This window comes from Bombyx mandarina, chromosome 16 (genome assembly GCF_030267445.1).
Source record: "Bombyx mandarina strain Sakado chromosome 16, ASM3026744v2".
In the NCBI taxonomy this organism is placed as follows: Eukaryota; Metazoa; Arthropoda; class Insecta; order Lepidoptera; family Bombycidae; genus Bombyx; species Bombyx mandarina.
Genome location: NC_143222.1, coordinates 8,858,442 through 8,885,951, shown reverse-complemented (window position 1 = coordinate 8,885,951; position 27,510 = coordinate 8,858,442). Strand labels below are relative to the sequence as shown.

At 41.5% G+C, this 27,510-nt stretch overlaps 1 protein-coding gene across 2 annotated transcripts; it reads left to right on the top strand.

The window, feature by feature from the left end:
• Positions 1–27,491, top strand: LOC114247743 (serine protease gd). 2 transcript variants are annotated; one of them, XM_028180770.2, is made up of 9 exons: positions 1–288; positions 13,070–13,232; positions 16,057–16,257; positions 17,246–17,597; positions 20,212–20,429; positions 21,418–21,579; positions 22,422–22,537; positions 24,699–24,843; positions 27,068–27,491. In XM_028180770.2, the coding sequence occupies exons 1-9, from the start codon at positions 79–81 to the stop codon at positions 27,283–27,285; spliced, it is 1,785 nt and encodes a 594-aa protein (XP_028036571.2). In that variant the 5' UTR covers positions 1–78; the 3' UTR covers positions 27,286–27,491. The 2 variants fall into 2 exon arrangements, with proteins under 2 accessions (XP_028036571.2, XP_089590182.1); XM_089734056.1 differs by lacking the exon at positions 1–288 and adding an exon at positions 6,046–6,123.
• The last annotated feature ends 19 nt before the right edge of the window (positions 27,492–27,510 follow it).

Sequence of the window (27,510 nt, the reverse complement as noted above, 5' to 3'; positions counted from 1 at the left end):
GGAGCTAGTCATTAGGCGCACGGGGCCATGATAGCACGCCGGATAGATTAAATAAAAAATGAAAAAGTGATTTCGAAAATGAAAAAAATCAAACGTTCGTGTTTTGTGTTTTTTATTAAAGTTTTTATGTTAGTTAATGGGCAATATGTACAGTCGCCGTGTCCCGGTATATTTGACTATCAAAGTGACGGTTCTAATATTTATGGAGTGATACGGTTAAAATCGACCGGACCTGTGTCTTCGGTTAGCCTGAGGATAAATTTTACAGTAGCAACAAAACTTTTTTCTGTGAGTGTACCGTTTTTTTTTTAATTCTATATAGCAGTATCAATTGATAACGTCAAAATCTTTAAGGCTTTTAAATAAAATAATCGATTTGATCAATTTAGTTTTTGTGATTACATATTTTTCCTCGACAAATATTGAGTGATACCTTATACGAACACAATGACCACAAAGTCGTTATAATATAGAGTCTATTGTTTAGCGGCTCTGTCAAAAGCCACAATCATTTGATTTAAAATAGCTTTTGCTTTATCAAAATTAATTTTAATTTATTAGTATTACAACCATTTTACAATATTTCTCTTGTTTCAATATGCCAATAACGAAGTCCAACTTGTAAGAGCCAACGGTTTCCATATCTGTCTTTGTCTATCTTATCCCTTGTCCCTTTTGTTATTTTCCCCTTATAATGTGATTTTCAACAAATTATTTTTCCATCGGTGCTATTCTATGGATACAGATACATATATTTAAAAAAAATTAAAATGCATTTGGTACAAGCTTTGTAGCTAACAATTTTTTAACGAAACCTACGTACATAATTAACGATAGACGATCTCCGTACGTAAGTATACGTAAAAACAGTAGTATGTATGTAATTGCTTAAAAACAACTTTGCATGTAAAAACTTGTTTGGTTTCAACATATTTTTTTTTACGATTTTATTAAGTCCGATGATGGTATTACAAAATTTTTGCAAATTTTATTACGAAAATGCTTACGTAAATTCTCATTTCAAAGCAACAGGAAAGAGAAATTCAAGTCATCGTTCGTTTAAGATTCGGTACACATGTAATAGGTACTTACGATGCTTTTTCGAAGTATTTCCTTCTGTTATTTTCATATATTAGGCACGTACATACCTATACGCGTAATTAAAAAACTGTATACTTGTAAAAACTGTGATGTAACTGAAATTTTTTTGGAAGTAATACGCAAAAACTGTAAAATATTCGTAAATTCAGAATATAGGGTGCACGCGAATGACAAAGAAAGAGAGTGTGTGTGTGTGTGTGTGTGTGTCTGTTTTTTATTGCCCTTGTAGGCAGATAAGTATACGACCCACCGGATGGTGAGTGGTTACCGTCGCCCATGGACTTCGGCAATGATAGAAGCCTACCATAAAAACTTTACGATAGGCAATTTACCGTAATTTTTGACAAGACGACAATATAAAGTTACGTGTAGGGATTGGGCAGCATTCAATGTAACTCGAAGACACATGATTTGACGAACGAGGTCATCGTGCTCATGCGGTATTCGCACAGCAGTAAATCAAAATAGATTTATTAAATTTATTAAATTATTAAATAGATGACTAAATGATTATTAAATGATTTATTAAATAGATATATGTATTGAGAACTACAATTCCTTTGTCGATTTCGGGAAGGCCTTTCGAACGATTAAATAGATACAAATATTAGGTATATTTAATACCATAATAAGCAGTTTAAAATAATAATCGATTACGCAAGGAACCTTTATAATTATTTTATCTTAAATTAACTCCCCGAAATTACCCATGTATGTATATTTATACATATAAATAAAATTGAAGTGTCTATTTGTAATATTGAAATAACCGCTTTTTACTACATGCACATGAATATATTTACGGTACATACACCAAAATAACATTTTTTACAATTTTTGTCTGTCTGTCTGTCTGTTTGTTTGTTCCGGCTAATCTCTGGAACGGCTGGACCGATTTTGTTTCACTGATAGGTCGTTGATGTAATAAGGAGTAACTTAGGCTACTTTTTTTAGACTAGCTTTGCCCCGCGGCGTCCCTCGCGGTACGACAATAACCGCGGCTAACGTCGCGAGACTCGGCTATTAATAATAAAATTTAATGTTTCCGAAGCGAAGCGAGGGCGGGTCGCTAGTATATAATATTAATCGTATTTATTGTCAATAAATTAGTTCGGTATATTTAACGTTAAAGGGATGACAAATTCGACGATGACAAATTTAACAGGAAAGACCCGTTCTCCAAATTCCTTTTCCAAACTGAAATGATGTTTGTGTAGGTACTTTCTGAGTCAATTGAATCTACATTGACAATGTGAATTAAGATTCGTTTTATTGAAAGATTTGTATAGAAGATAATTTTGAAGCAATTTTACAAATTAATTATAGGCATATTTCTAATAAGATTACTGGTGGTAGGACCTCTTGTGAGTCCGCGCGGGTAGGTACCACCACCCTGCTTATTTCTGCCGTGAAGCAGTAATGCGTTTCGGTTTGAAGGATGGGGCAGCCGTTGTAACTATACCTGAGACCTTAAAACTTATGTCTCAAGGTGGGTGGCGCATTTACGTTGTAGATGTCTATGGGCTCCAGTAACCACTTAGCACCAGGTGGGCTGTGTGCTCGTCCACCCATCTTAGTAATAAAAAAAAAATTGACAAACACATTTATGAATAAATACCAGTATTTGAAGGGTTATTCTCGCGTGTTTTAATCGTCATCCTTGACTATACCAAAACTGTAAATTGTTCGAAAAAAAAAATGCGAGATCAAACGGTAACAATGTCTTTATTGTGGTTGGTAAAATACCGCTATTTACTTACATAATCTATATATTAATACGTGAAGCAAAAACTTTGTATTTTTTTTTATTGCCCTTGTAGGCAGACGAGCATACGGCCCACCTGATGGTGAGTGGTTACCGTCGCCCATGGACTTCAGCAATGCCAGGGGCAGAGCCAAGCCGCTGCCTACCGCAATCCGTATCCCTTTTTACGAAAATTGCGCGGACGGAGGAGTATGAAATTTTCAACACTTATAGAGAATATAGAGAAGAAGTGCACAATGCTAATATTTTAAAATAATGCATAAAAGATACAATAAATCAATAAAGAAAACATTACACACACTGCCATTTATTTGACACAACACATATACATCGGACTGCCTACGATTTCGCCTTGGCCTACGGCTTCTCCCAGCTGGTGACACAGCCCACCCGTGTCCCAGATATCGAGGGGCACGAGCCTTCTTTGTTGGACCTTCTGCTGACCACAGATCCGGCCGGATACAGTGTGGTGGTCGACGCTCCGCTTGGATCGTCTGATCACTGCCTTATTCGTGCTGCCGTACCACTCTCTCGTCCTGATCGTCGAACGACGACCGGGTATCGAAGAGTTTGGCGGTATATGTCAGCAGATTGGGATGGATTGCGTGAATTTTACGCATCCTACCCATGGGGGCGGTTCTGCTTTTCCTCTGCTGATCCTGACGTCTGTGCGGACCGTCTTAAAGACGTGGTGCTCCAGGGGATGGAATTGTTTATTCCCTCCTCTGAAGTGCCCGTTGGGGGTCGCAGCAGACCCTGGTATAATAATGCCAGCAGGGATGCTGCACACCTCAAGCGGTCCGCATACGTGGCATGGGATAATGCCAGAAGACGTCGGGATCCTAACATCTCAGGGGAAAGGCGGAAATATAACGCCGCTTCCAGGTCCTACAAGAAGGTTATTGCCAGGGCGAAATCGGAGCACGTTGCTAGAATTGGCGAGCGACTGAAGACCTATCCCTCTGGGAGCCGTGCTTTTTGGTCGCTCGCCAAAGCTGCAGAAGGTAACTTTTGCAGGTCTAGTCTCCCACCACTACGCAAGTCCGATGACAGTCTGGCCCATAGTGCGAAAGAGAAGGCTGACCTTCTGGTCAAACTCTTCGCCTCGAACTCGACTGTAGACGACGGGGGTGCCACACCACCGACCATCCTCCGGTGTGATAGTTCCCTGCCGGAGATCTGCTTTACACAGTGTGCAGTCAGGCGGGAACTCCGACTCCTGGACGTCCATAAGTCGAGCGGGCCAGACGGCATCCCTGCAGTGGTTCTGAAAACGTGCGCCCCTGAGCTGACGCCTGCGCTAACGCGTTTGTATCGCCTCTCTTATTGCACTAACAGGGTTCCGTCTTCATGGAAGACTGCCCACGTCCACCCTATCCCCAAGAAGGGTGACCGGTCGGACCCATCGAGCTATAGGCCTATCGCGATAACTTCCTTGCTTTCCAAGGTGATGGAGCGAATAATTAATATACAACTCCTGAAGTATCTGGAGGATCGCCAGCTGATCAGTGACCGACAGTACGGTTTCCGTCACGGTCGCTCAGCTGGCGATCTTCTTGTATACCTTACTCACAGGTGGGCTGAAGCCTTGGAGAGCAAGGGCGAGGCTCTTGCTGTGAGCCTTGATATCGCGAAGGCCTTCGACAGGGTCTGGCATAGGGCACTTCTATCGAAATTACCATCTTACGGAATCCCCGAGGGTCTCTGCAAGTGGATCGCTAGCTTTTTGGATGGGCGGAGCATCACGGTCGTTGTAGACGGTGACTGTTCTGATACCATGACCATTAACGCTGGCGTTCCACAAGGCTCGGTGCTCTCCCCCACGCTTTTCATCCTGTATATCAATGACATGCTGTCTATTGATGGCATGCATTGCTATGCGGATGACAGCACGGGAGATGCGCGATATATCGGCCATCAGAGTCTCTCTCGGAGCGTGGTGCAAGAGAGACGATCAAAACTTGTGTCTGAAGTGGAGAACTCTCTGGGGCGAGTCTCCGAATGGGGTGAATTGAACTTGGTTCAATTCAACCCGATAAAGACACAAGTTTGCGCGTTCACTGCGAAGAAGGACCCCTTTGTCATGGCGCCGCAATTCCAAGGAGTATCCCTGCAACCTTCCGAGAGTATCGGGATACTTGGGGTCGACATTTCGAGCGATGTCCAGTTTCGGAGTCATTTGGAAGGCAAAGCCAAGTTGGCGTCCAAAATGCTGGGAGTCCTCAACAGAGCGAAGCGGTACTTCACGCCTGGACAAAGACTTTTGCTTTATAAAGCACAAGTCCGGCCTCGCATGGAGTACTGCTCCCATCTCTGGGCTGGGGCTCCCAAATACCAGCTTCTTCCATTTGACTCCATACAGAGGAGGGCCGCTCGGATTGTCGATAATCCCATTCTCTCGGATCGTTTGGAGCCTCTGGGTCTGCGGAGGGACTTCGGTTCCCTCTGTATTTTGTACCGTATGTTCCATGGGGAGTGCTCTGAGGAATTGTTCGAGATGATACCAGCATCTCGTTTTTACCATCGCACCGCCCGCCACCGGAGTAGAGTTCATCCATACTACCTGGAGCCACTGCGATCATCCACAGTGCGTTTCCAGAGATCTTTTTTGCCACGTACCATCCGGCTATGGAATGAGCTCCCCTCCACGGTGTTTCCCGAGCGCTATGACATGTCCTTCTTCAAACGAGGCTTGTGGAGAGTATTAAGCGGTAGGCAGCGGCTTGGCTCTGCCCCTGGCATTGCTGAAGTCCTTGGGCGACGGTAACCACTCACCATCAGGTGGGCCGTATGCCCGTCTGCCTACAAAGGCAATAAAAAAAAAATAAAAAAAAAAAAAAACATATAAATATACTCTTTGTTTATTGTCAATTGTCAAATTTTTGTTAGTGTGTGGTTAGTGTTTAAAGTCTGTGGTCAAATTGAATAGAATAGATGAATATTGTTTGTCTTTATTATTATTTATGTATAATGTAGTTTTGGCCAAATCTGTGATTATATTATATAAGTACCTATAATAGTATTTGACAATAGAACCATAATAATGTTTAAACATAAAATTTCAATTGATTAAAAGTCGAATTTCGACTACTGCGGGACCACTAGTTTTCTAAAATACGCATGTCTACGGACTTGTCAAATTCTCTTGGTCGAATTGTCGGTTGGTAAAAGGAAAAAGTCTCCATACTAAATTGTCTATGCAGACAGCTATGCAAGCAACAAACGCAGCCTCACGTAGGGACTTCCCAACAGTTAAGGTCCGGTTTGTGCAATTTTATTTTTTTGCGTCTAGTTAATTTTTTTGACGGATAGCATGTTATAGGTTACACATTCGTTAAATTTCATTAATAGAACTCGATACAGCTTGTATGAATTGCTGTTGTGCTATAGAAGAATAATAGTTTTTAGCACCCCACAAATATAGGGGCACTTGTCTTGACACGACTTGACTTCCTAAAGCTAGTCCGTAATAGTCGATACCATGTGCTTTGTTTCTTGAATAAACACTATTGATATTAGTTCAAATAATTCTTGCTTCTTATCCACCTGACTATTTTGAAAAGAAAGCATTTGTGTTATTTTTTTTGCATTTGTTCTTATTTTGCGTAAGATGCTTCTTATCCTGGTGGTTTATAAAATATCATTCTTAGCGATAAGACTGACTTTACTGACTTTACTGACGAACTTTCTGTATTTAATGTTTTGCATTTGTTTTTATTTTTTATCGGTGTACCCTACACAGTATGAGCAAAGTATTGGAAGCTTTGATATTTTTAAAAGGAGTTAAAAATATTAAGCCCGAAAATCGTGTCTGCGACTCGAGAATAATTATAAATAGACATGCTTTAACAAAAACAAACTACAAATAGAAAAAAAAAGATATTCCAAACCAAATTAATATACACTAAAAACAATAACCATCAAAATCGGTTGGCGTGATATTGAGTTATTGAGTTATTCATCTATTTATCGCGCACGTACTTAATGCAAATTTAAGACTTATATGGTTTTCTCATGGACAACATAATCAGAACTGGACTAAATTGAAATCGGACCACACGGGAAGCGTCAGCTTTCTAATAAAAAACTAATCATCAAAATCGATTCACCCAGTCAAAAGTTGAGATAACAAACATAGAAAAAACCTACAGTCGAATTGAGAACCTCCTCCTTTTTTGAAGTCGGTTAAAAATCATAATGTCCGTTTCGTATTTACATTCAACAAACTACGACGTTTTTACATTGCTCTATTAAAATATTCTAAACACGTTATTATGTAGCACGTGAATTGAGAAACGATTCAACGTAAATCGTAAATTTTTATCACGTTTTTTTATTTTACAAAGATAATTTTCCTTCTTAGGATTTCTTAAAAAAAAATATATATATTAATAAAATTAATTCGAACACATTCCAAGCATTCTATCCATTGTACGTAGAGTCTTCAATGCGAACAAGTTTTTGTTTTTTACTTTAATACCGCCTTCGCGATACTCGGAAACGAAAATTTAATTTATGTTTTTATTTTATTTATTGCTTAGATGGGTGGACAAGCTCACAGCCCAGCTGGTGTTAAGTGGTTACTGGAGCCCATGGACATCTACAACGTAAATGCGCCTCCCACCTTGAGATATAAGTTCTAAGGTAATAATAATAAGATAATACCGAATTTTCATTATTGTAATTTATTGGAAATCTGGTATCTAACTGCTAATATTTTTGTTTACTTCTTTTTTCTATCGTCCTCTATGTCGTATGCCTAAATATATATACACGTATATGTATACTTATAACTGCGTACAAAATTTTATAATAACACAACGTACTTATATCCATTTTGAAATGATGTGTTTAAAAATAATAGGTATTTCTTTTAAATTGTTTTTAAACCCGTGTGTTCACCGCATGACTTCATATGACTTCAAAAGAATAAATAAAATCGTGTAATAAAATAGAGATTGGAAAAAATATGAAATTGGGAAAATGTTTTTATTAGAAGCCGACATTGTCCCTGATGAACATAGGCTACTTTTTTTAATTTTTTTTTTTTTTTTTTTTTTTTGTTTCATGTGTGTTTTAATGTTTCCGAAGCGAAGCGAGGGCGGGTCGCTAGTGTGTAATAAAAAAATGATTATTATAATTTTGATAACTTTAACCTCGCGTTTCGTATGCGTCACCCCAGACAAGTTTCTAAGAATCGTGAAAGGTAGGTAGGTATCCGGCACCCAAAAGCTTCGTGAGGTTCTGTCCGCGGAGGGGGTCATCGTGACCCGGCCAGTGACGACTGCAGCCATCCGCATCAGCGGGCTGGATGACTCCTTGACGCCGGAGGAAGTAGCCGCTGAGCTCGCCCGGATTGGCGAATGCACTCTTGAAGCGGTGAAGATCGGAGAGATCAAGTCTGGCCCAAGTGGGATGGGTCAGGTGTTGGTTCGGTTGCCCGTCGCTGCCGCGACGAAGGTCCTCGCCGTACCGAAATTGAGGGTCGGTTGGAGCGTGCTCCGCGCTCATCTACTAGAGGCTAAGAAGCTACAGTGCTTCCGATGCCATGAGCTAGGGCACGTGAGCGCTCGATGTCCGTCGTCGGTCGACCGCAGCCGTGATTGTTACCGGTGCGGCCAGACCGGCCACGTAGCGTCCGGCTGCTCTCTGGCGCCACACTGTGCTGTATGTGCCTCTGCCGGCAGACCGGCGGATCACGTCTCCGGGAGCAAGGCTTGTGCCAAGTCCCCGAGACCGAGACCTAGAAGAGGAGCTTCCGCTGCGCTTGAGAATGCGCGGAGGCAGCCCGGTACGGCTATGGAGACATCGAATGACGCCCTGTTATGACAGGTGTCCTTCGATTCCTGCAGGGGAATCTCAATCACTCTGCCAGAGCTCAGGACCTTTTGTTCCAGAGCATGGCAGAGGGGTTGACCCATCTTGCGGTGGTCGCCGAGCCGTATCGGGTTCCTTCGAGCCCCGATTGGGCAGCCGATTTGGAGGGCCGAGTGGCTATCATCCGACGTTGTTGTGTAGGTGCTCCGCCCAGGTTCGACGTTGTCGAGAGAGGTTGCGGCTTTGTTGCTGTCCTCTGGGCCGAGGTATTCATATTGGGAGTGTACTTCTCCCCAAACAGGACGCTCGCCGAGTTTGAGGTTTTTCTCAGCGAGCTCAGCCGCGTCGTTGGGAGGTCGCACTCCCAACGGATACTCGTTCTCGGGGACCTTAACGCCAAGTCATTGGCTTGGGGATCCTCGAGGACGTGCCCCAGAGGTAGGGCGGTGGAGGAGTGGCTGGTCGGAAGCGGTCTTCTCGTCGTCAATCGTGGCGCAGAACTCACGTGCGTGCGACGTTTGGGCGGGTCCGTGGTTGACGTTACATTTGCCACGCCCGACGTGGCGAATCGCGTACGCGGTTGGGCCGTGATGGTCGGCGAGGAGACGCTCTCCGACCACCGCTACATTCGTTTCGGTGTCGCAGTGCCTCCGGCGGAGTCTATCCAGGGCTCTTCCTTGCTCGGCGGTGGCGGCGCGGGGGGTCCTCGTTGGGCCCAGAAGCGCCTCAACGTCGAGAGGTTGTGTGAGGCGGCTGTAGTCCAGGCATGGCGTCTTGACTCGCTTGGTGAGCCAGCGGACGTGTGCGAGGGGGTGGAGCATCTGCGCGAGGCGATGTCGCGGGTGTGCGACGCCGCTATGCCTCGCATTAGAGCTCTCGCTCCTAAACGCAGAGTCCACTGGTGGACTGAGGAGATCGCTAGCCAGCGCCGGTTGTGCGACGTCAGTCGTCGCGCATACCAACGGTATCGACGTCGAAGAACGCACCGGGACCCCGATGAGGAGGACCGACTGTACGAGGTGTACAGGATGGCCATAAGGGCCCTGCGCGTGGCTATCGGGGAGGCGAAGGAGGCTGCTTGGAACGACCTACTAACTTCGCTCGACTGTGATCCGTGGGGGCGGCCCTACAGGCTGGCGCGCAATGTGCTCCGCCCTTGGGCCCCCCCCGCAACCAGCACCCTGCCGCCGGAGACATTGCAGCGGGTAGTCGGGGGTCTGTTTCCGGATTTTACCGGGACGGCCTTCGTCCCCCCTGTGATGACGACGATGCGGGTTGCTGATGGCGGGGAGCCTGCGGACGTTTCGCAGGCGGAGTTTGAATCGGCTGTGCAGAGGATGCGGGCGAAGCGCACGGCTCCCGGTCCCGATGGGATCTCGTCCCGAGCGTGGGCGCTCGCCTTGACGGGCGATGGTTTGGGGCCTGCTCTCCGAAGGCTGTTCAGCCGGTGCCTCCGTGAGGGCAGGTTCCCAGAGCCATGGAGGACTGGTCGGCTCGTCCTTATTCCTAAGGAGGGTCGGCCACGTGACGAACCGAACGGGTACCGCCCAATCGTCGTGCTGGACGAGGCCGGTAAGCTCTTCGAGCGCGTCATCGCTAATCGCCTTGTCCAGCACCTGGAAAACGTTGGGCCTGATTTGGCTCCTAACCAATACGGTTTCCGGAGGGGTCGCTCGACCGTGGACGCGGTCTTGCGTGTCCGCCATCTCTCCGATTGTGCGTGCTCCGAGGGGGGCGTGTTGTTGGCTGTGTCGATTGACATCGCCAACGCCTTCAACACGATCCCCTGGAGCACGATCGTGGAATCACTTCGGTTTCACCGCATCCCCAATAGTCTCCGCACCCTGATAGAGGACTACCTCTCAGGGCGGAGCGTGATTTTCCCCGAGAGAAGAGGATGGGGACGAAAAACGGTGTCGTGCGGGGTCCCACAGGGGTCGGTATTGGGACCACTCCTGTGGGACATCGGTTTCGACTGGGTCCTCCGCGGTGCTGGCCTGCGTGGCGTCGACGTGGTGTGCTATGCCGACGACACGTTGGTGACGGCTCGCGGAGCTGACTACAGGACCGCAGCGATCCTTGCAACGGCGGCGGTCTCCACCGTCGTTAGCCGCATTCGGAGACTAGGCCTTGAGGTGGCCCTCCACAAGTCTGAGGCCGTATGCTTTCACCCGGTTCGGAGAGGACCCCCTCCGGGCGCGACGCTCATAGTCGGTGGAGTATCGATCGCTGTCCAGCCGAAGCTCAAATATTTGGGCATCGTGCTGGACAGTCGATGGCGCTTCGACCACCATTTTGGTGAGTTGATTCCGAGGCTACTGGGCATGGCAGGTGCGTTAGTCCGTCTTCTGCCCAACGTTGGTGGTTGCAGCGTCGGTGTCCGACGCCTGTACCTGGGGGTCGTGCGCAGTATGGCCTTGTATGGCGCTCCCGTGTGGTCGCCCACACTCTCCGCACGCAATGCGGCGCTGCTGCTCCGAGCTCAGCGGGCGCTCGCGGTGAGGGTCATCAGGGGGTACCGTACGATCTCCCGAGAGGTCGCCTGCGCCCTCGCTGGTTCCCTTCCTTGGGATCTCGAGGCCGAGGTATTGGCTACGGTATACCGGCGCAGGACACAGTCCCTGGGTCGGGGACGGATACCCGGCCTGTCGGCTGTCAGTCGGTGGAGGCGTGCTGCGCGTCATCTGGCGTACGCTAAATGGAGGGAGCGGTTGCTGGAGGAACTTCATCAAACCTCAGCCACCCGCCGGCGCACTCTCGAGGCCCTGGTGCCCGTGCTGGAGACATGGTCAGATCGGCGACACGGCGTGCTCTCCTTCCGCCTTACGCAGGTCCTCTCGGGGCATGGCTGCTTCGGGAGGTACCTGTGGAGGGTTTGCAGGAGAGAGCCACATCCGGGTTGTCACCAGTGCGGGCATCCGGATGATGACGCTCAGCACGCACTCGAAGCGTGCCCGCGTTGGGAGCACCCGCGGCGAGATCTCATCGCGGTGCTGGGGAGGGACCTCTCCTTGCGGGCTGTCATTGCCCGCATGCTAGAGGACGAGAGTTCGTGGGAGGCCATGGCCAGATTTTGCGACCTGGTCATGGCCTTCCGCGAGGCTGAGGAGCGCGAAAGGGAGTGGAATCCATCTTCGGCTCCTCAGCGAAGAAGGCGGGGTGGGCGACGCGGGCACGATGCTCCCGTTAATCTCCCGTAGGGACTGTTGGGTACTGGGTGCGGGGGCGCCCGGTGCTCTGCTGTCGGTTCCGTGGTGAGGCGGCGCAAGGTGGCTCCTATGCGCCACTCACGGTGTCTCCTGAGACGACGTCCTGCGGGATCTTCCCGGGGATTGGATCCCGTCCTATTGTCAGGATGGGTACCGGCGACGGCGAGCCTGCGGCGCGCATTGTGCGGTACCGTAGGTTTCGTGGAGTCGGAGTGGTGGAGCTCGATGGGGTTTAGTCGGTAGTCGGTTTTGCGGGGCGGGTCCTGCGTGGTAGACGCCGCGCAGCGCCTCGCGCGCCTTTCTCAAGGCGTAGTCTCCAGGTAGGAATTGGAAGAAGAGGAGGACTTTGGTCTTCCTCTTCTCCCTCTTCTTCTCTGGAGGCGCCGGAGTCCGACATAACCCGGTCTATTACCCCTCTCGACCGGGTATCCGTAAATGGATTCCCCAGCGTTAAAAAAAAAAAAAAAAAAAAGGTAGGTATCCGGCAAGATTTTCATTTTTTTACCGCCTAAAATCTCATTAAGGGTACAACTAACACTTAAAAAATGTTAATAGTCATCTACAACTTTTCGTCCGTGATCATTTTAATGTTGCCATGTTAAGAAACAGTAACACTCGGAGCCTGCCGATTTTTATTTTTTAGAATGTTCGAAACTATTATTTAAATTAGAATATAATAAAAAAAGTGATAAAAAAAAATTGAAACGACTTGTGAGCTCTTTACCATACCATGATGATATGTAGCAACCTATTAGTACACCAGAAATCCTTTGCGTATAGTAAAAATACCAACATAACAACAACAACTTCATCTTCAATAAGATTCATCAACTGGACTAATTGTCTATTTATAACCAACTAATATCCCAACTACAGGTTATTGGCATATATAGTTCGATTAATGTACTGTCCTTCGCATCCCGCATCCAATTCATACTCACTTGTTCATTCAGAACATCCCTCCAATGATCTTTTTTTTTTGGGGTATTTTATGACCTAGTAACTAAGACCTTTAGGTCATGTCTTAATTTAATTTCTCCAATGATCAGGAAGGCAAGGAAAGAATAGAGACGCTGGATTGCATAGATCCTTACACTTGTGTTGAATATTTCGGACACGATAAGTTAAATGAGTGGTGCTTCAAGCTCAAGAAATTCAAGCTTTGCCATTTTTACAGAATTACGTAGGACGAATAGAGCCCATCGGGGAAAATCGTGCACTACAGAACTTTAACAAAGGCGACCCGCTGGTGTATAGGGTGCATTTTCCGGTTACATCCCCATTGCCGAGACTAACGGAACTCGTTGTTAACGGAAATGTGCTCTGCTATGGGCAAGGAGGTAAGTTTTGTAAAAACCGTCCTTCTTCGTAGCTTCCCTACATTTTCCGCTAGGGGGGGGCGCGAGAAGAATTCGAAGAAGGAAGGAGTATTTACGCGATCGAGAAGCTAAAAAATATGCACAAAACACACTGGCCTAAAAGATGTGTTTTTATATGTATATGTATATATTTATGTATATGTATTTATTTAAGTACAAGTATTTTTATCTATAAAAATTATGTATCTTATATATACACATAATAATATGTTTAAGTAATATCACCTTCACACTACACCTACCAAGGTTCATCTCTGCACTCCCCTAAGGTAGACTGTAGGTAGTAAGGTAGACTTAGAGAATGCCTATGGCATTAAGTCCGCCTTTATACTTTCTAGTATATGAAGTTATAAATAAAAATATAAAAAAAAAAAAACGAATGACTTTCTTGGTACAACAACGCTTAATGCATTACATGGCTTAATAATTAGATTGACTCGGTGATGGGGTCGATTCCCACATCGGCCTAACATTGTGTGATGAACATTTTTGTTTGTTCTTTGTCTGGGTGCTTATGTATATATTTAGATATATATGACTATGTTTATCAGCGTCTGGTCCCCATTATACAGAAAATCCTAAATTAGGGCCGGATCACGGATGATTAGCTTGATTTGTTCCCAGTTATTATATTATTATTATTAATGAAATGGCGACAGGTCTCTGCAACAGCATGCGATCGTAGAATGCCCCTTCAGCTCAAGGGTAAAATTTACAAAACGATCATTAGACCTGTCGTGCTGTATGGATCTGAGTGTTGGGCGACGAAAGTTAAGCATGAAAGAGGAGTGCATGCGGCAGAGATGCGAATGTTGAGATGGATGTGTGGAGTGACAAGAATGGATAAGATAAAGAATGAGTATATCAGAGGAAGTTTGAAAGTGGCCCCGGTAAACAACAAATTAAGGAGCAGACGGTTAGCGTGGTATGGACATGTGATGCATAGAGAGAAGATGCATGTGACTAGGAGATGTATGGAAATGGTAGTGCAAGGTAGAGGGGGAAGAGGTCGACCGAAGAAGACATGGATGGAGTGTGTGAATGACGATATGAGAGAGAGAGGAGTGAGTGTTGAGATGACGGCTGATAGAAGAGAATGGAAGAGAAAAATTAGCTGTGCCGACCCCACATAGTGGGATAAGGTGGAGAAAAAGAGAAGAGAATAAAAGGCTAGTGCGTTCCAGTTCGAAGATTGAGATAGCCGCTATACCGTATAATTGAAATTTAGACCTCACGTGTCATGTTGGGTGGCGGCATATAAATTCAGATAAACGCTCCACCCGTATACGCTAGAAAAACATAAAAACCACAATTAATTGACACACGTGTACCGGATAATAATAAGTACATACATAGATTGACGCCGTCAAAGAAGTCGTCCCTAATTTGGCTCCCCGAGCGTTTAAGCGTGCCAATGTGAGCAAAAGACGGAGTACATTGACCCAATGTGTTGACGATTCTTAGTCATGAGGAAGTAACAGGAAAGGAGGCGATTCGGAATTAAAATAACCTTTCCTGAGAGGTATTAACTAAATAATTCGTGAGGTATCTCCACAGTTTTTTTTAATTATTATTTTTATTGCCATTGTAGGCAGACGAGCATACGGCCCTCCTGATGGTGATTGGTTACCGTTGTCCATGGACTTCAGCAATGCCAGGGGCAGAGCCAAGCTGCTGTCTACCGTTTTGTAGTGATGTAGTAAAATTGAGAGATAATTCGAATACTTTAGATTTACGCTCTTAGATAACGTAATATGTTATTGTTACTGTAGTATCAAATTTCGATCGATTCGCTGTCAACTGTAGAAGCGCACAAACTAAGCTGCGTCACTAGAGAATTCAGTATCAAAATAAAATTTACCCTACTTCTCCGCGTATATTCCCCGGGCTGATTGATTTATTTAACTAATTTAACTATTCGCGTACTAAAACATGTTGATATTAGAGCGAAAAAAAAAACAATTTACCGAAGCAAAGACTCGTTTCATTAGAAAAACATAATCTCAATTGTACTTTAAAAATTAAGTTTTTTTTTAATGGGATTTTATGACCTGGTAATTAAGTATGTCTTATTTTAATTTATATTCTTATTTTTATGAAATATGATTTTATAGAGTGAAATGAAATGAAGATAATTAATTTGAGACATTAATTAATTAATAATTATTTAACGGCCGTCTGGTGTAGTGGTAAGTGACATGGTCACTACACAAGGGGGTTGCGGGTTCGAATCCCGCCAACGGAAGATATTTGTATGATAAATATAAATGTCTTTTCCAGGGTTATGGATGTATATTAAAATATATGTATGTGTATAATAAAAATCTTACATTTATTTCCGTTATCTGGTACCTGTAACACAAGTTCTTTACGAACTTATCACGGGACCAATTAAACGTGGCGTGATTGTTAGTATATATTTATATTTAAAAAAAATAAACTGGGATGAAATTAAATGAAATGAGATGAGATGATATGATATGAGATGAAATATGGTCTCAGTAAAATGGTGGTCATTTACCAAGATTTTTTCAGTGGATTTTTTGGAGGATCCCGAGAAGTTACGTCCAACGGCTTTGTTTCATTTTCCCACATGTGTGCACATTCACAGATATTAAACAGTCAATAAACCACCGTTATTACACATTTTAACCTGAAGAAACACTAAATAGACAAAATAAAATAAATCACACAAATTCACTCCTCGCGTTCCCGCCAAAAAGTCCAAAAATTTTGTGTTAAAGTCTATGTTTTACACAGATTAGCATTAAACAAAACGTTGCAGAGACTCCAAGGCCGAATGTTTACATCACAACGATCACCCTCAGCCACGTGCTGTACATAAAATCTACGTCATCGAATATTTACAACCAATTGAACATCCAGCCAGCTCAAGATCCCGCCCTACAACTAGTAGGGAACTACGGCAATAATGGTCAATTGTTCACTTTCAATGACATCGATAATAAAGTTACTTGGAGTACAAGTAAGTATTTAATACAACACATAATGAAAATATATAAAAAGCGTTGCTTTTGTCGGAGATATGTAGTCTCAAATGATATTTCAATCTAAACAAGTAATAAACAAGTTTCTTAACGTACATAATAAATCTTATTTGCTTCAAACCTCTTTGCGAGGCAAAAGAAAGATGCAATTTGCTTACTAGTAGAGCGTCTTGTGAGCCGGCATGTATTATCTATGCCCGTACGGGTAGGTACCTACCACCATCCTGCCTATTTCTGCCGTGAAACAGTAACAACAAAATAGTTCAATTTGAATGGGGGAGGGGTGGGGGGTGGTTGTTGTACTGTAAAAGTGAGACTTCAACTCATGTCTCATATCATTTATGACTCATGTCTCATGGTATTGGTAGATGGCGGCATTTACGTCGTTGATGTTTAGGTGCTCCGGTAACCACTTAACACCAGCTGGACCGTGAACTCATCCACCCACATAAGCAGTAAAATAAATCTAATTTCCGACTTCATATCATGTAGGGCGTACATAGCAGAAGTTAGTTAGTGTCTTATGATATGAATCTCGAAATCATAAGACATTAATTTCTACCCGCGGCTGCGCCTGTTTTAAAAATAACTTTCCGAAGATTGAATCCGTTTGATGGATTACGCTTAATTGCTTTGATTGCTCAATTGCTCAAGCCATTGCTTTCTTTGGGTGTGAAAGAAGGACGAAATCAAGAATTTAGTTAAGTTAATAAAACACGGTTTCCCGTGGAAATGATGTGTTTTTTCGAGATAAAAGGTTTATGTCATTCTCCTGACCTAATACTATAATTAAAAAAAAAACCTCAATTTCTTGCTAAGTTTTGAGTGCTTAGTCTGAAAGAAGGACAAACACACACACTCCGGGCAGCCGTTATTTGATTTATGATTAAGTATTAGTTGGCCTTACTGACTATACTAACAATTTCTATTTTAGTGGAAAACGATTATAAAAATATTTGATTGCAGACAATAACAAAGTACACGATTCCGTAAATAATATACATCAGGAATACATGGAAAAGCCGCCCGTGGAACAACCCAACGCCCAACCCGTAAATGACTACTACACGTATTACCACAGCGAACCTACTTCGCCAGTAACGAGACCCCAAACACAAATGTCTTTCTCGAGCCCTTCCAAGCCGGCTATCCAGCAATCGAACGTTCCACAGCAACAGCAGACGCAGCCACAAATCATTTTCCAACCCCAAACTCCGCCACAACCACAACCTCTACCACAACCGCAACCGCAACCACAACCACAGCCGCAACCAGCCCCAGTACCGATACAGGCGCAACCGGATCCACAAATAATACCGTAAGACTTTTCTTTATTAGATTACGCTGACAATCGATCAACCCGCGCTAACCTATACGTCTGTCATCGCATCAGTTCGGTTGACTGGTAGAGAATTGCCTTAGGCATTACGTCCGCCAATGAAGTGTAATAAATAAATGAATGAATAATGTCTAAACATTATTCACATTCAGGTGTGATCATTCGCGAAGATTTCCCGTTATATTGTCTTCTTCGACCGAGCCACATATAAGACAACGTCAATGCCACGAGCTACCTTAAGAAACTAGATCAAAGATCCAATTGTATTATTTTATTGAAATACGCAGGGTTAGGGTCAACCTAAATTAATAATAATTAAAAAAGGGAGCTTACATTATAGGTATGGACGCAGAATAGGTACGCCATTTTCCTTAAGGATTGGCATTAAATTGTTGGATTACAGAAATAATGAAAATTTAGTAATTCGCGTAAAGTAATTAAGAATTACGTTACAGAAAAAGAGCACAATACAAGCTTTTAATAGCTCTGAGTTGTATTTATCTGTTATGTATAAAACGAAATCTTTGAATTTTATTTTCATAAGCTTCTACGCGTCCGATTTACGTAAAAAATTATACACGCATCAAAGGAAGATGGATGACAATACTTTTTTTTTATAACGTTGACCTAAAATCGTGACCAGAATTACCTTAAACAAATATTGTGTAGTGCTTTTCAGTTCGGGTTACTATTAAAGAGCATTTTTATGAATTTCAAACTTCAGTTATAATATTATAAATAATTAGAAAATCCTTCCAATAAAATTAATAAAAAACCCAAAATAACATTAGTTTTTATAATTTTTTTATTTCGAAACAGAGCTCGCGATTTTTAATTACCTATTATCCGCAGTAAGTTAATTCAATAATCTTGATGTTAGGAATTTAATTAATCGTTTTGTAAGCGGATCTTATAACAAAAATATTGAACATAAATATAAAATAATAACACGGATTATGTAGGAAATAAATCAGTGATTAATATTGAATTAAATAATAATTATTGTTTATAAAACTTACAGTATTTTAATAAAATTTGTAAGTTAATACACAAAGGGGACGCGTATTAACTTATCTAAGACTTATTGAAATGACTACAACAAATACGAAAATAATATGTTCCCTATGGCATATGCCCTGTGAAGTTCAATTTAAAGGAATATTAACTAAGTTTTATGACTAAGTTTATCGTACTCGAGAATATCCACCGTATCCCACTACACAACGTTCGAATCAATAATAGTTGAGAGCTTACTATTAAAATCAGGAATGTGTTTATCTTACAGGGTCTTGGTCATAATGTATTTATTTATTCACTGCTCGGCTGTATTGCCGTTAGCGTCACTGTTGGTATACGTCATTCCCGATCCTGCGGACAGAATGGAAAGCAGTCGACGTCGCCCAAAACACGTCATCTCGGATCCTCCCGAACCACTAACGGTGCTTTTAGGTACCTCAAGTACCGGTCATCGTTCTCGTCGAACCCGTCGCTGGCAACGAAGGGCTCGGCGAGTTAATTAACTCACAGACACAGCCCACTGAGTTTCTGGCCGGATCTTCTCAGTGGGTCGCGTTTCCGATCCGGTGGCAGATTCTGCCAAGCACGGCTTTTGCTAGGGTTCGTGTTAGCAATGTCGTCAGGTTTGAGCCCCGTGAGCTCACCTATTAGTTAAGGTTACGCTGATATAGCCTCTCAAGGCTATCAGATTAGGTAGGAAAAAAATAATTTGGTATATATAATATAGGCTTCGTTTAGATTATGTCATTGGAGTCAGTTGAGCTTTGAGTCTTCAACAACATTTTGACTCAATGTTGTAATTTTACAAGACCCTAAACTTAAATACATTTTTTGCTTATACTCGTACATATATGAGTTGCAACGGTTCGCACTTCGGATAAGCATCATTTTGATATATGTATTAAATAAATAATAATGATTCGGTTTCATAACATATCTTCCTGCGTTTCTAAGCTAGTTTTTTAAAAGTTTATCCTTAGTTAATTGACCTTCAGCCTTCGGTGTCTAAATAAAGATCTCTTTCAAATTATGCAATTAAAATATTGTTTAAATCTATTGATTCGCGTTTCGATGAAACTTATTAGGATTTGTTGTGAGAATGTCATAAGTTGGTCAGTAGGTTGGTTGGTTATTTTATTACGCCATATTATAAGTCTTTCGAATTTTAAGGAAAACATAATTACGGCAGTAACCTTCGAACTGCGTTTTGTTCAACCAATATGTTTGTTAATTGTAAAATAAAAAAAAAATGTATAACTCATCTGTTTGTTGTCACCGTTTTATATCGTACTAGCTGTAGGTACCCGTCCGCTTCGCTGGGCATTTAAAATTAACATTATTATTTGTCACCCCTACAAAGATTTTCATCATTAACGCCCCTGCAACTGGTGTAGGGAGTCCAACACTCATATACATATTAGCCGATCTATGTACATGTATTATCGACATGGATACCAAGTTTCAAGTAAATCGGATGCATGGTTCAGTGGTTGTAACGGAACATCCGTAAAAACCACTGTTTATATATTAGTATAGATTAACATGCTACTTAAAGCGAACAATTATTGTTTTTTAGGTCCACACCTTCACGGTTGCCCGTTGTTAACTCAGGCTCCACGGCAGTCGAATGCGGTGTAATAGCAGGTGGAAACGAAAGAGTACCATTGATTTACAACGGCCAGTCCTACGAGAGAGGTGACTGGCCGTGGCTCGTGGCCGTCTACAGAAGGAAAGAAGGAAGCTTAACTTTTATCTGTGCTGGGACTTTGGTATCTGATCGTCACGTCGTCACGGGTATGTTAAACATAAATATGATATTGGGCATAATGGTTTTAATTCTTCTTTCAACGTCGCAAACAAAAAAAAAGCCCGCTGAGTTTGTTTCGCCGGTTCTTCTCAGGACTGTGGCTTTTTTTGGAACCGGTGGTAGAGTTAACATTGTTATTTATATTTTGACATTCAACAAGTGTGTCATACTGACATCTAAGTTGAAATAAATGATTTTGAATTTGCATCGCAACAGAACCGCAACGTAGCATCCGACTCTAGAATGAACTTTCTTCAAGATTGTTTCTTGGATGCTATAAATTGTACGACTTCGAATGAAATTGCAAATAAATCTTCAGCGACAGGCACTTCGCTGTACTCCTGGCATTGCGTACGTTATTCTGCCTTCAAACGAAAAAAATAAATAAATAAATTGACCGAACTAGTGACGAGAAAATTAAGTAGAAAATTAAGTCGTTTTTAAGAATCAAATGTAGAAACATTTCCTGTCACTTTAATTGTGTATATAAGTTATTGTTTTATATATATTTATTTATATGTATTTTTCATTTTATATTAGATATATTACACATTTATTTGTGTCATAATGGTTGTGTATTTTTTTTAAACCTTAGTTTAACAGTCATGCTTCAATACCTTTTATATTGTACACTTATCCCCTCTTATACATCGTATTTCTCTCTGCTAATGGCTCTCTCTTGCTGGAAGAAAACTCATGAATGAGTTAAACTCGCCTTTGTACCTTGTATTTAGACATTCTTTTAAATCTGTTTTTATTGTATTTTCTTTTTTGGGTACAATAAGTATAAATAAATAAATAAATAAATAAATAGAAAGTCAGAAGAAATAAAGATAGAAAGAAATAGAGTCGCGGCAAAGCGTTGCCGAGAATACGAGCTGATAGTTCTCTGGATGACAAAATTCATTTTTAAACGTTAAAGAGATATTTATTGACAATTAAAACAAGTTTATGATGTGAATTAATAATTTTCAGCTGCCCATTGCATGCATCAGAAGAACAAAATATCGACGCTCAAGGATATTGTTGTAAAAGTGGGCGTTTACAATTTGGAAGATTGGGGAGATGACGTCAGCGTTACGAGAACGTTGGTGGCTGCGGAAATACATAAAAGTTACAATGCATCTACTCTTGAAAGTAAGAATTCGAATTGTAATAACGTAATTTAAAAGGTGTTTTATATTATAAAGGGGCTTGAATTTTTTATTTTTAATTTTGATAAGTCAAGTCGGTTTCTTAAGTTTGATTAGGTATTTATTATTCGCCTAAGTTGAGCCGAAAAGCTTGCTAGTCTTTAAACCCTGATGTGGTATATATCCCTGTACTAATCCTGAAAGATTGTCTTTCTCATGAGCGTTAGCGAACAATGTAAGAGCTGTAACATCCAGTATGCTCAGACTATCTTAATTGACATATCTTCTAGCCTTATCTAGAAATCACTGATCATTAATTAAAACATGATAACTAATGATGAGGTTAATCCAAAAACAGCAATAAACTATTTGTCTTCTTATTTCCGACTCCCTTAAATGTATATGGCCTAATGGCGAATGGTCATCATGGCTCATGGACATCACCATTGCCAGAAGCGCGGCCTACTGCTAACTGATTTCTACTCGTTGTGGCACGAGTGCGTACCTCCTAACTATGTCTGTGGCAAACTACTCATTATAGATAATATACTCAGTATTTTTCAAAAAAAATCCAGTTTCAATGTTAGAGCTGTCATATTATAGACAGTTGTATACATTCAATAAACAAAATTCTCCAATTATTACCAAGAACAAGACCTGGCTGTGTAGACTAAAGTCCTTTGCCTTTCTCATTAGGGATAAACTAATATCATCATCATTCAACAAACAATTGAAGCTTCGAACCTAATTCACGGATAGCGGCATCATAAAACGTGCTATAACAAACAAGTAAATTTAATACCTACCACACTGTTATGAGAATATTTTTTCTGTATTGTTTTTCAGATGACGTACTAGTCGTTACCTTTGACAGGAAAGTTGAGTTCAGTACATACATCAGACCGGCTTGTCTGTGGAACGGCAATGCTGATTTAAGTCGTATAGTCGGTGCTTCCGGTGTGGTGAGTATCTTTTATTTTAGCTCTATTAGCTGTGGGTAGGATTTTTTTTATTTATGAGGTTGGTTTGGTGTGGCAAGAGAAGATCGTCGCTGCGGCCAGAATATTCTCGATTGGCCATTGCGTACCGGAAAACACAGCGTGGGTAGACCTCACACGAGGTGAATTTACAACTTGATAAAGGTCCCGGGAATCTGCGCAAGACCGGTAATTGTGACGAAACCTAAGTCTGTGTCCAGCAGCGGAGATCTGTGGGTTGATGATGATGATGATGACCGTTCTTACAGAAAAACTCGAACAACGTGACCCTTATGGTATGATCAGCGTCGTGGTTATTTTATAAGAATATTCTGCACTTTGCGGTAGGCAGCGGCTTGACTCTGCCCCTGGCATTGCTGAAGTCCATGGACGACGGTAACCACTCACCATCAGGTGGCCCGTATGCTCATCTGTCTACAAGGGCAATAAAAAAAAAAACTTAAGATGTTTGAACTAAAGCTACAACATGTACAGTTGCGTGGTTAACGGTAGTGACTCATATGGGAATCCCCGAATCTGAGCTGCCGATTTAAAAATATATACAAGTACTACCTACATAATGGTTAAAAACCAAATAAGCACCCTTAAATAGCCAGCCGAACTAACTATTAATTTCATATTTTGGCTTCTGTTAATACTGATCAGGCTAATAGAGAGAATGTATAAAGTTATTGTATTGTCGTCAGTAATTGATGCGTGTGGATGTTTTCAAATTAATCGAACGTCTTGAAGTCAATTGTAATGGATATTAATGATTTCGTCACGATATGGCGATATACGAATGAGGCGTCCGCTCCTGGCCTTTTCATTTTTCATTATTATTATTTTTTTTAATTGTATTTTTTGACTTGTTTTTTCGTTTATTGTAAATATTTTAACATAATATAAAAAAAAAATTGAGAAAAAACAAAAAAAAAGCCCGCTGAGTTTGTTTCGCCGGTTCTTCTCAGGACTGTGGCTTTTTTTGGAACCGGTGGTAGAGTTAACATTGTTATTTATATTTTGACATTCAACAAGTTTAGTGTGTTATGCTGACATCTAAGTTGAAATAAATGATTTTGATTTTTAATTTTGAATTTGAATACCAACAAACATACGTATATAACGAACATATATCAAGCTAATAAAAGAATATTAAAAAACGACCAGACCAACTTTGACCGTTCATTACAAAAACATTTTCTTAAATTGTTTGTTGAAGGTGAATAAGTCTAAATGGAATTTGGGTCAGTCATACAAAATTATAAATTTGTAAAGCTTGTTTGAGTTTCTTTAAATTTTTCATTATGAGAAAACATTATCAGTGTCAACAAAAGTTGGGATACGTAATTTCGGATCGATTTTTGTCTTTCTTTGTGACTTCACGAAAATGAGTGATATAGGAATATGTGTACCTAAATTATTGCTTAGAGCACCGGCCTAGATATGCAAAACTGTTATAATATCATGCTATTAATTTATATTTAATCCCGCGATTTTTTTATTGTAATATTTGAAGCTAATCACATAAAAAAAATATTGCAATGTAAATACGGATAAAACCGCTTTTTATCTGCCCCAGAAAAATCATTTTTTTAACTTAACAGATGTGACGAGAGCTTCATATTACGAGAATGCATGTAGGTACTACTATTTTATGTTTTGGAATGAAGTTCCTTATGGGACGATGCGGAGGGGTACCCTAACCGGGAAAAAACGTCCGTAACGTAAGATTTTTATTAGTAATGCACACAGTGTACGACTTAATTTTGTAATAACGTACAAAAAATAACATTTTTTATCGTTCATTGACCACGATCTCAGAGCGTTCGTTTGCGCAATACACTAACTCTTGCAAACAACCGTGAATGAAATGTACCACAATAAGTTCGCACGTTACCGAATGACCGTGGGTTGTTGCGAAACCTCCAGTTTTATTTTCTTTATTTTCGAGGTATCGAATAGAACTTAAAATTAATATCTTTATAATAAGGAACTTCGTTCCTATCCGTTGTCCCACGACATCACAAATCTTTTTTTTTAAGCTGTCTTTTGGCATTCAACAGTAGTTTCGAGAAAAACAATTACCTACCACTAAAATGCTAGTAATATGTATGTAAAGTTTATTTGCACATCCCACGCTTAGGTCGCCGGTTGGGGCAGCAGTGAACTAGGACCGAGCGGTCAAGGAGAGCCGCGAATGGTTCGGATACCAATAGTCAGCACAGCAGCATGCAGAGCGAGTAAACCGGAATTCCACAAACTTACCTCTTCCAATACTCTGTGCGCAGGTAAGATTTTTGTTGTTGTTAGATGGGTGGACAATCTAACAATCTAAGTGGCCCCTCCCACCTTGAGATTTGCGTGCCAAGACTCGACTTTATTGTTTGCTTAGTGCAAGTATTTTAACGTTCTCGATAGCGTAAAAGTTAGCTCATATTTGTATGGAATGGGATCGTTTGCGTACGTTTGCCGCTAGGGGCGCTGTTCCGATTGCATACAAAAATGGCTTAACTTTTACGCTATCGAGAACGTTAAGAAACTCGCACTAAGCATACTGTACAAGGGCTGCTCCATCCATCAAATCGAACCTCATTACAGCTTAATGACAAAAACGGACAGGGTGACGGTACCTATCTACCCGTGAGGACTCACAAGACGCCTTACCATCAGTGATTACGCAAAATAAAATTTTTGCGAGTTAGATTTTTATTGCACGATGCGATTCCTTCATCGTAGAAGTCATTCGTAAATATGTGAGATCGATACGGATGCACCCGGCATGTAGGTATCCTTTTAGACCACGGTGGCTTCAGACAATTAATATTAAAAACAAAAAAAAGAGAGTAATACATTTGTTTAGATGTTTTCTATTATCGATTATACTCATAAACTATTATTATTATTTACTGTGGTAGGGCGTTTTGTAAGATAGTGGATTTAGATACCACGATATTCTCGAAATTTTTAAGTTGGTAACTCTTGAAGTTTTTCAATCTTGTGTATAATTAGCGTAATGCGACCTTGTCATAAATCGAATCAGCTCGTGCTGAAGCAATCTATAAAAGGTGAATTGTCTCTAGTAGGAGTTTGGAGCCTGCATAATAGTCTGTCGTACTGTTTACTTCTCATTTTAACCTCCTTGAGATGTTTTGAACTCTTTGTTTAGATATGGGCAGAAGCATCCACATTCTATTGTCTATGGGCTCCATCCGCCAATAACTTTACACGATCAAATTCGTCAATCAATCATCAATTAAAAAATATATATGTATGTAATGTTGTAGCGTGGGCTCACGTTTCAATGGCAGCTGCATTTTCCTCTTCCTTTTTAAAATAGGTAACAAAAACAAACAAAACGTTACGTTTTTTGTTCACCAACGAATTAATCGCCAAGTTGTTTTTTTTTTTCGTTCCACAACTTCTATCCATTTGACGGTTTTATTAATATTGTCTAACAATTCCAAACGTTTTTTTCATTAATGGAGTGTTTTTGTTTTAATAATAATAGATACCGTAAGCATTCACCATACCAGGGCTTTTTTATTAATTTGAAAGAATGAACGACTTAGGTGTATTTCAAATTATTAACGGGACTTTCCGAGGGTTTTTTAACATGGATAAATTAAATGATCAATTCCGGTAGTAAGGCATATCCAACTTTCCCAAATGTGGGTTTTACCCTAAGTCGTATCTGATACAAGAACTTGTTGTTTGCGGTCGGTTATTTGCAATGTACAAATTCATTGGTTCCTAAAGCTATCGGTAAAAAAGATGTGCCTGATTCTTTGAATGGCTAGTTCATTATTTTCATGACACACCAACAAAAAATGAATCTGTTCGATGACTAATGACATTAACTTAGGTATCCTATCATTTTTTTTTGTTTTAGAAATTCAGATATAAAACCTTCACCTGTAGTTATTACTGTTAATTGTGCATTTTAATTGTACTGACACTAAGTCGCCCGCTGAGTTTCTCGCCGGATCTTCTCAGTGGGTCGCGTTTCCGATCCGGTGGTAGGTTTTGCGAAGCATTGCTCTTGCTAGGGCCAGTGTTAGCAATAGCTCTGGTTTGAGCCCCGAGAGCTCACCTACACGCTAGGGTAACGCTGATACAGCCTCTTAAGGCTATCAGGACAGGTACGAAAAAAAAAAGACACTAAAACAATAGTATACTGTAACGCAGCGTTCCGTTTCGCGGGGCAACAGTAGACAAAGGGGATGTGACTCAGGTCCGTGCCACAACGACCCACCCAGCACTACCCGCGGCCGCGTATCTATGGCACCGCCATGGAGTTAATAAGTACCTACAACGGCACCCCCTAGTAGTGCGTGCCAGACCATAGATTATACACTTAATATTTGCGCCAGACTCTCAAGCGGCAAACACGCGTCCCTGGTCGATACCGGGAACTGACAACCCGAGAGTCTCATGCCATTCGGGCACCCAACATTAAAATACTTAAATATGATATTATTTCTTTCCACAATATATTTGCATTTTTTTCTTCAGGTGATCGCAAAGGTTCGGGGCCTTGTAACGGCGACTCAGGCGGTGGACTTTATATATTAGATGGAGGAAGATGGCGTCTTCGAGGAGTTGTCTCGCTTTCATTACGTCCACAAAACGGAGACAATTCTTGCAATCTTAACGAATATATAGTTTTCACTGACACAGCTCAGTATCTTGGTTGGATTAGGACAGTTATTTCACAGAATTTGTATGATTAATGTACATACTACATTATTATGAATGATAATATACAAAATGTCTGAAACGCTGCGCCGACTAATTAAATAATTAATGTAAGCCATGAGGCATACTTCTTTGTGGTATTCGAGTATCGATATCACATCTGTATAGACTGCATCGACAAAACATAAATTAATTTAATTTAACATTGTCTTAATTTAATAAATAAAGAACTAGGATGAAATGTTGTTTGTTTTTTATAT

Excerpts from the sequence above, each read along its gene's own strand:
- LOC114247743 (XM_028180770.2), top strand. The coding sequence starts at position 79 with ATGAAAAAAATCAAACGTTCGTGTTTTGTGTTTTTTATTAAAGTTTTT. Across the intron at positions 16,258-17,245 it reads TAAAGTTACTTGGAGTACAA|ACAATAACAAAGTACACGAT; the intron begins GTAAGTATTTAA and ends ATTTGATTGCAG. Across the intron at positions 17,598-20,211 it reads CCGGATCCACAAATAATACC|GTCCACACCTTCACGGTTGC; the intron begins GTAAGACTTTTC and ends ATTGTTTTTTAG.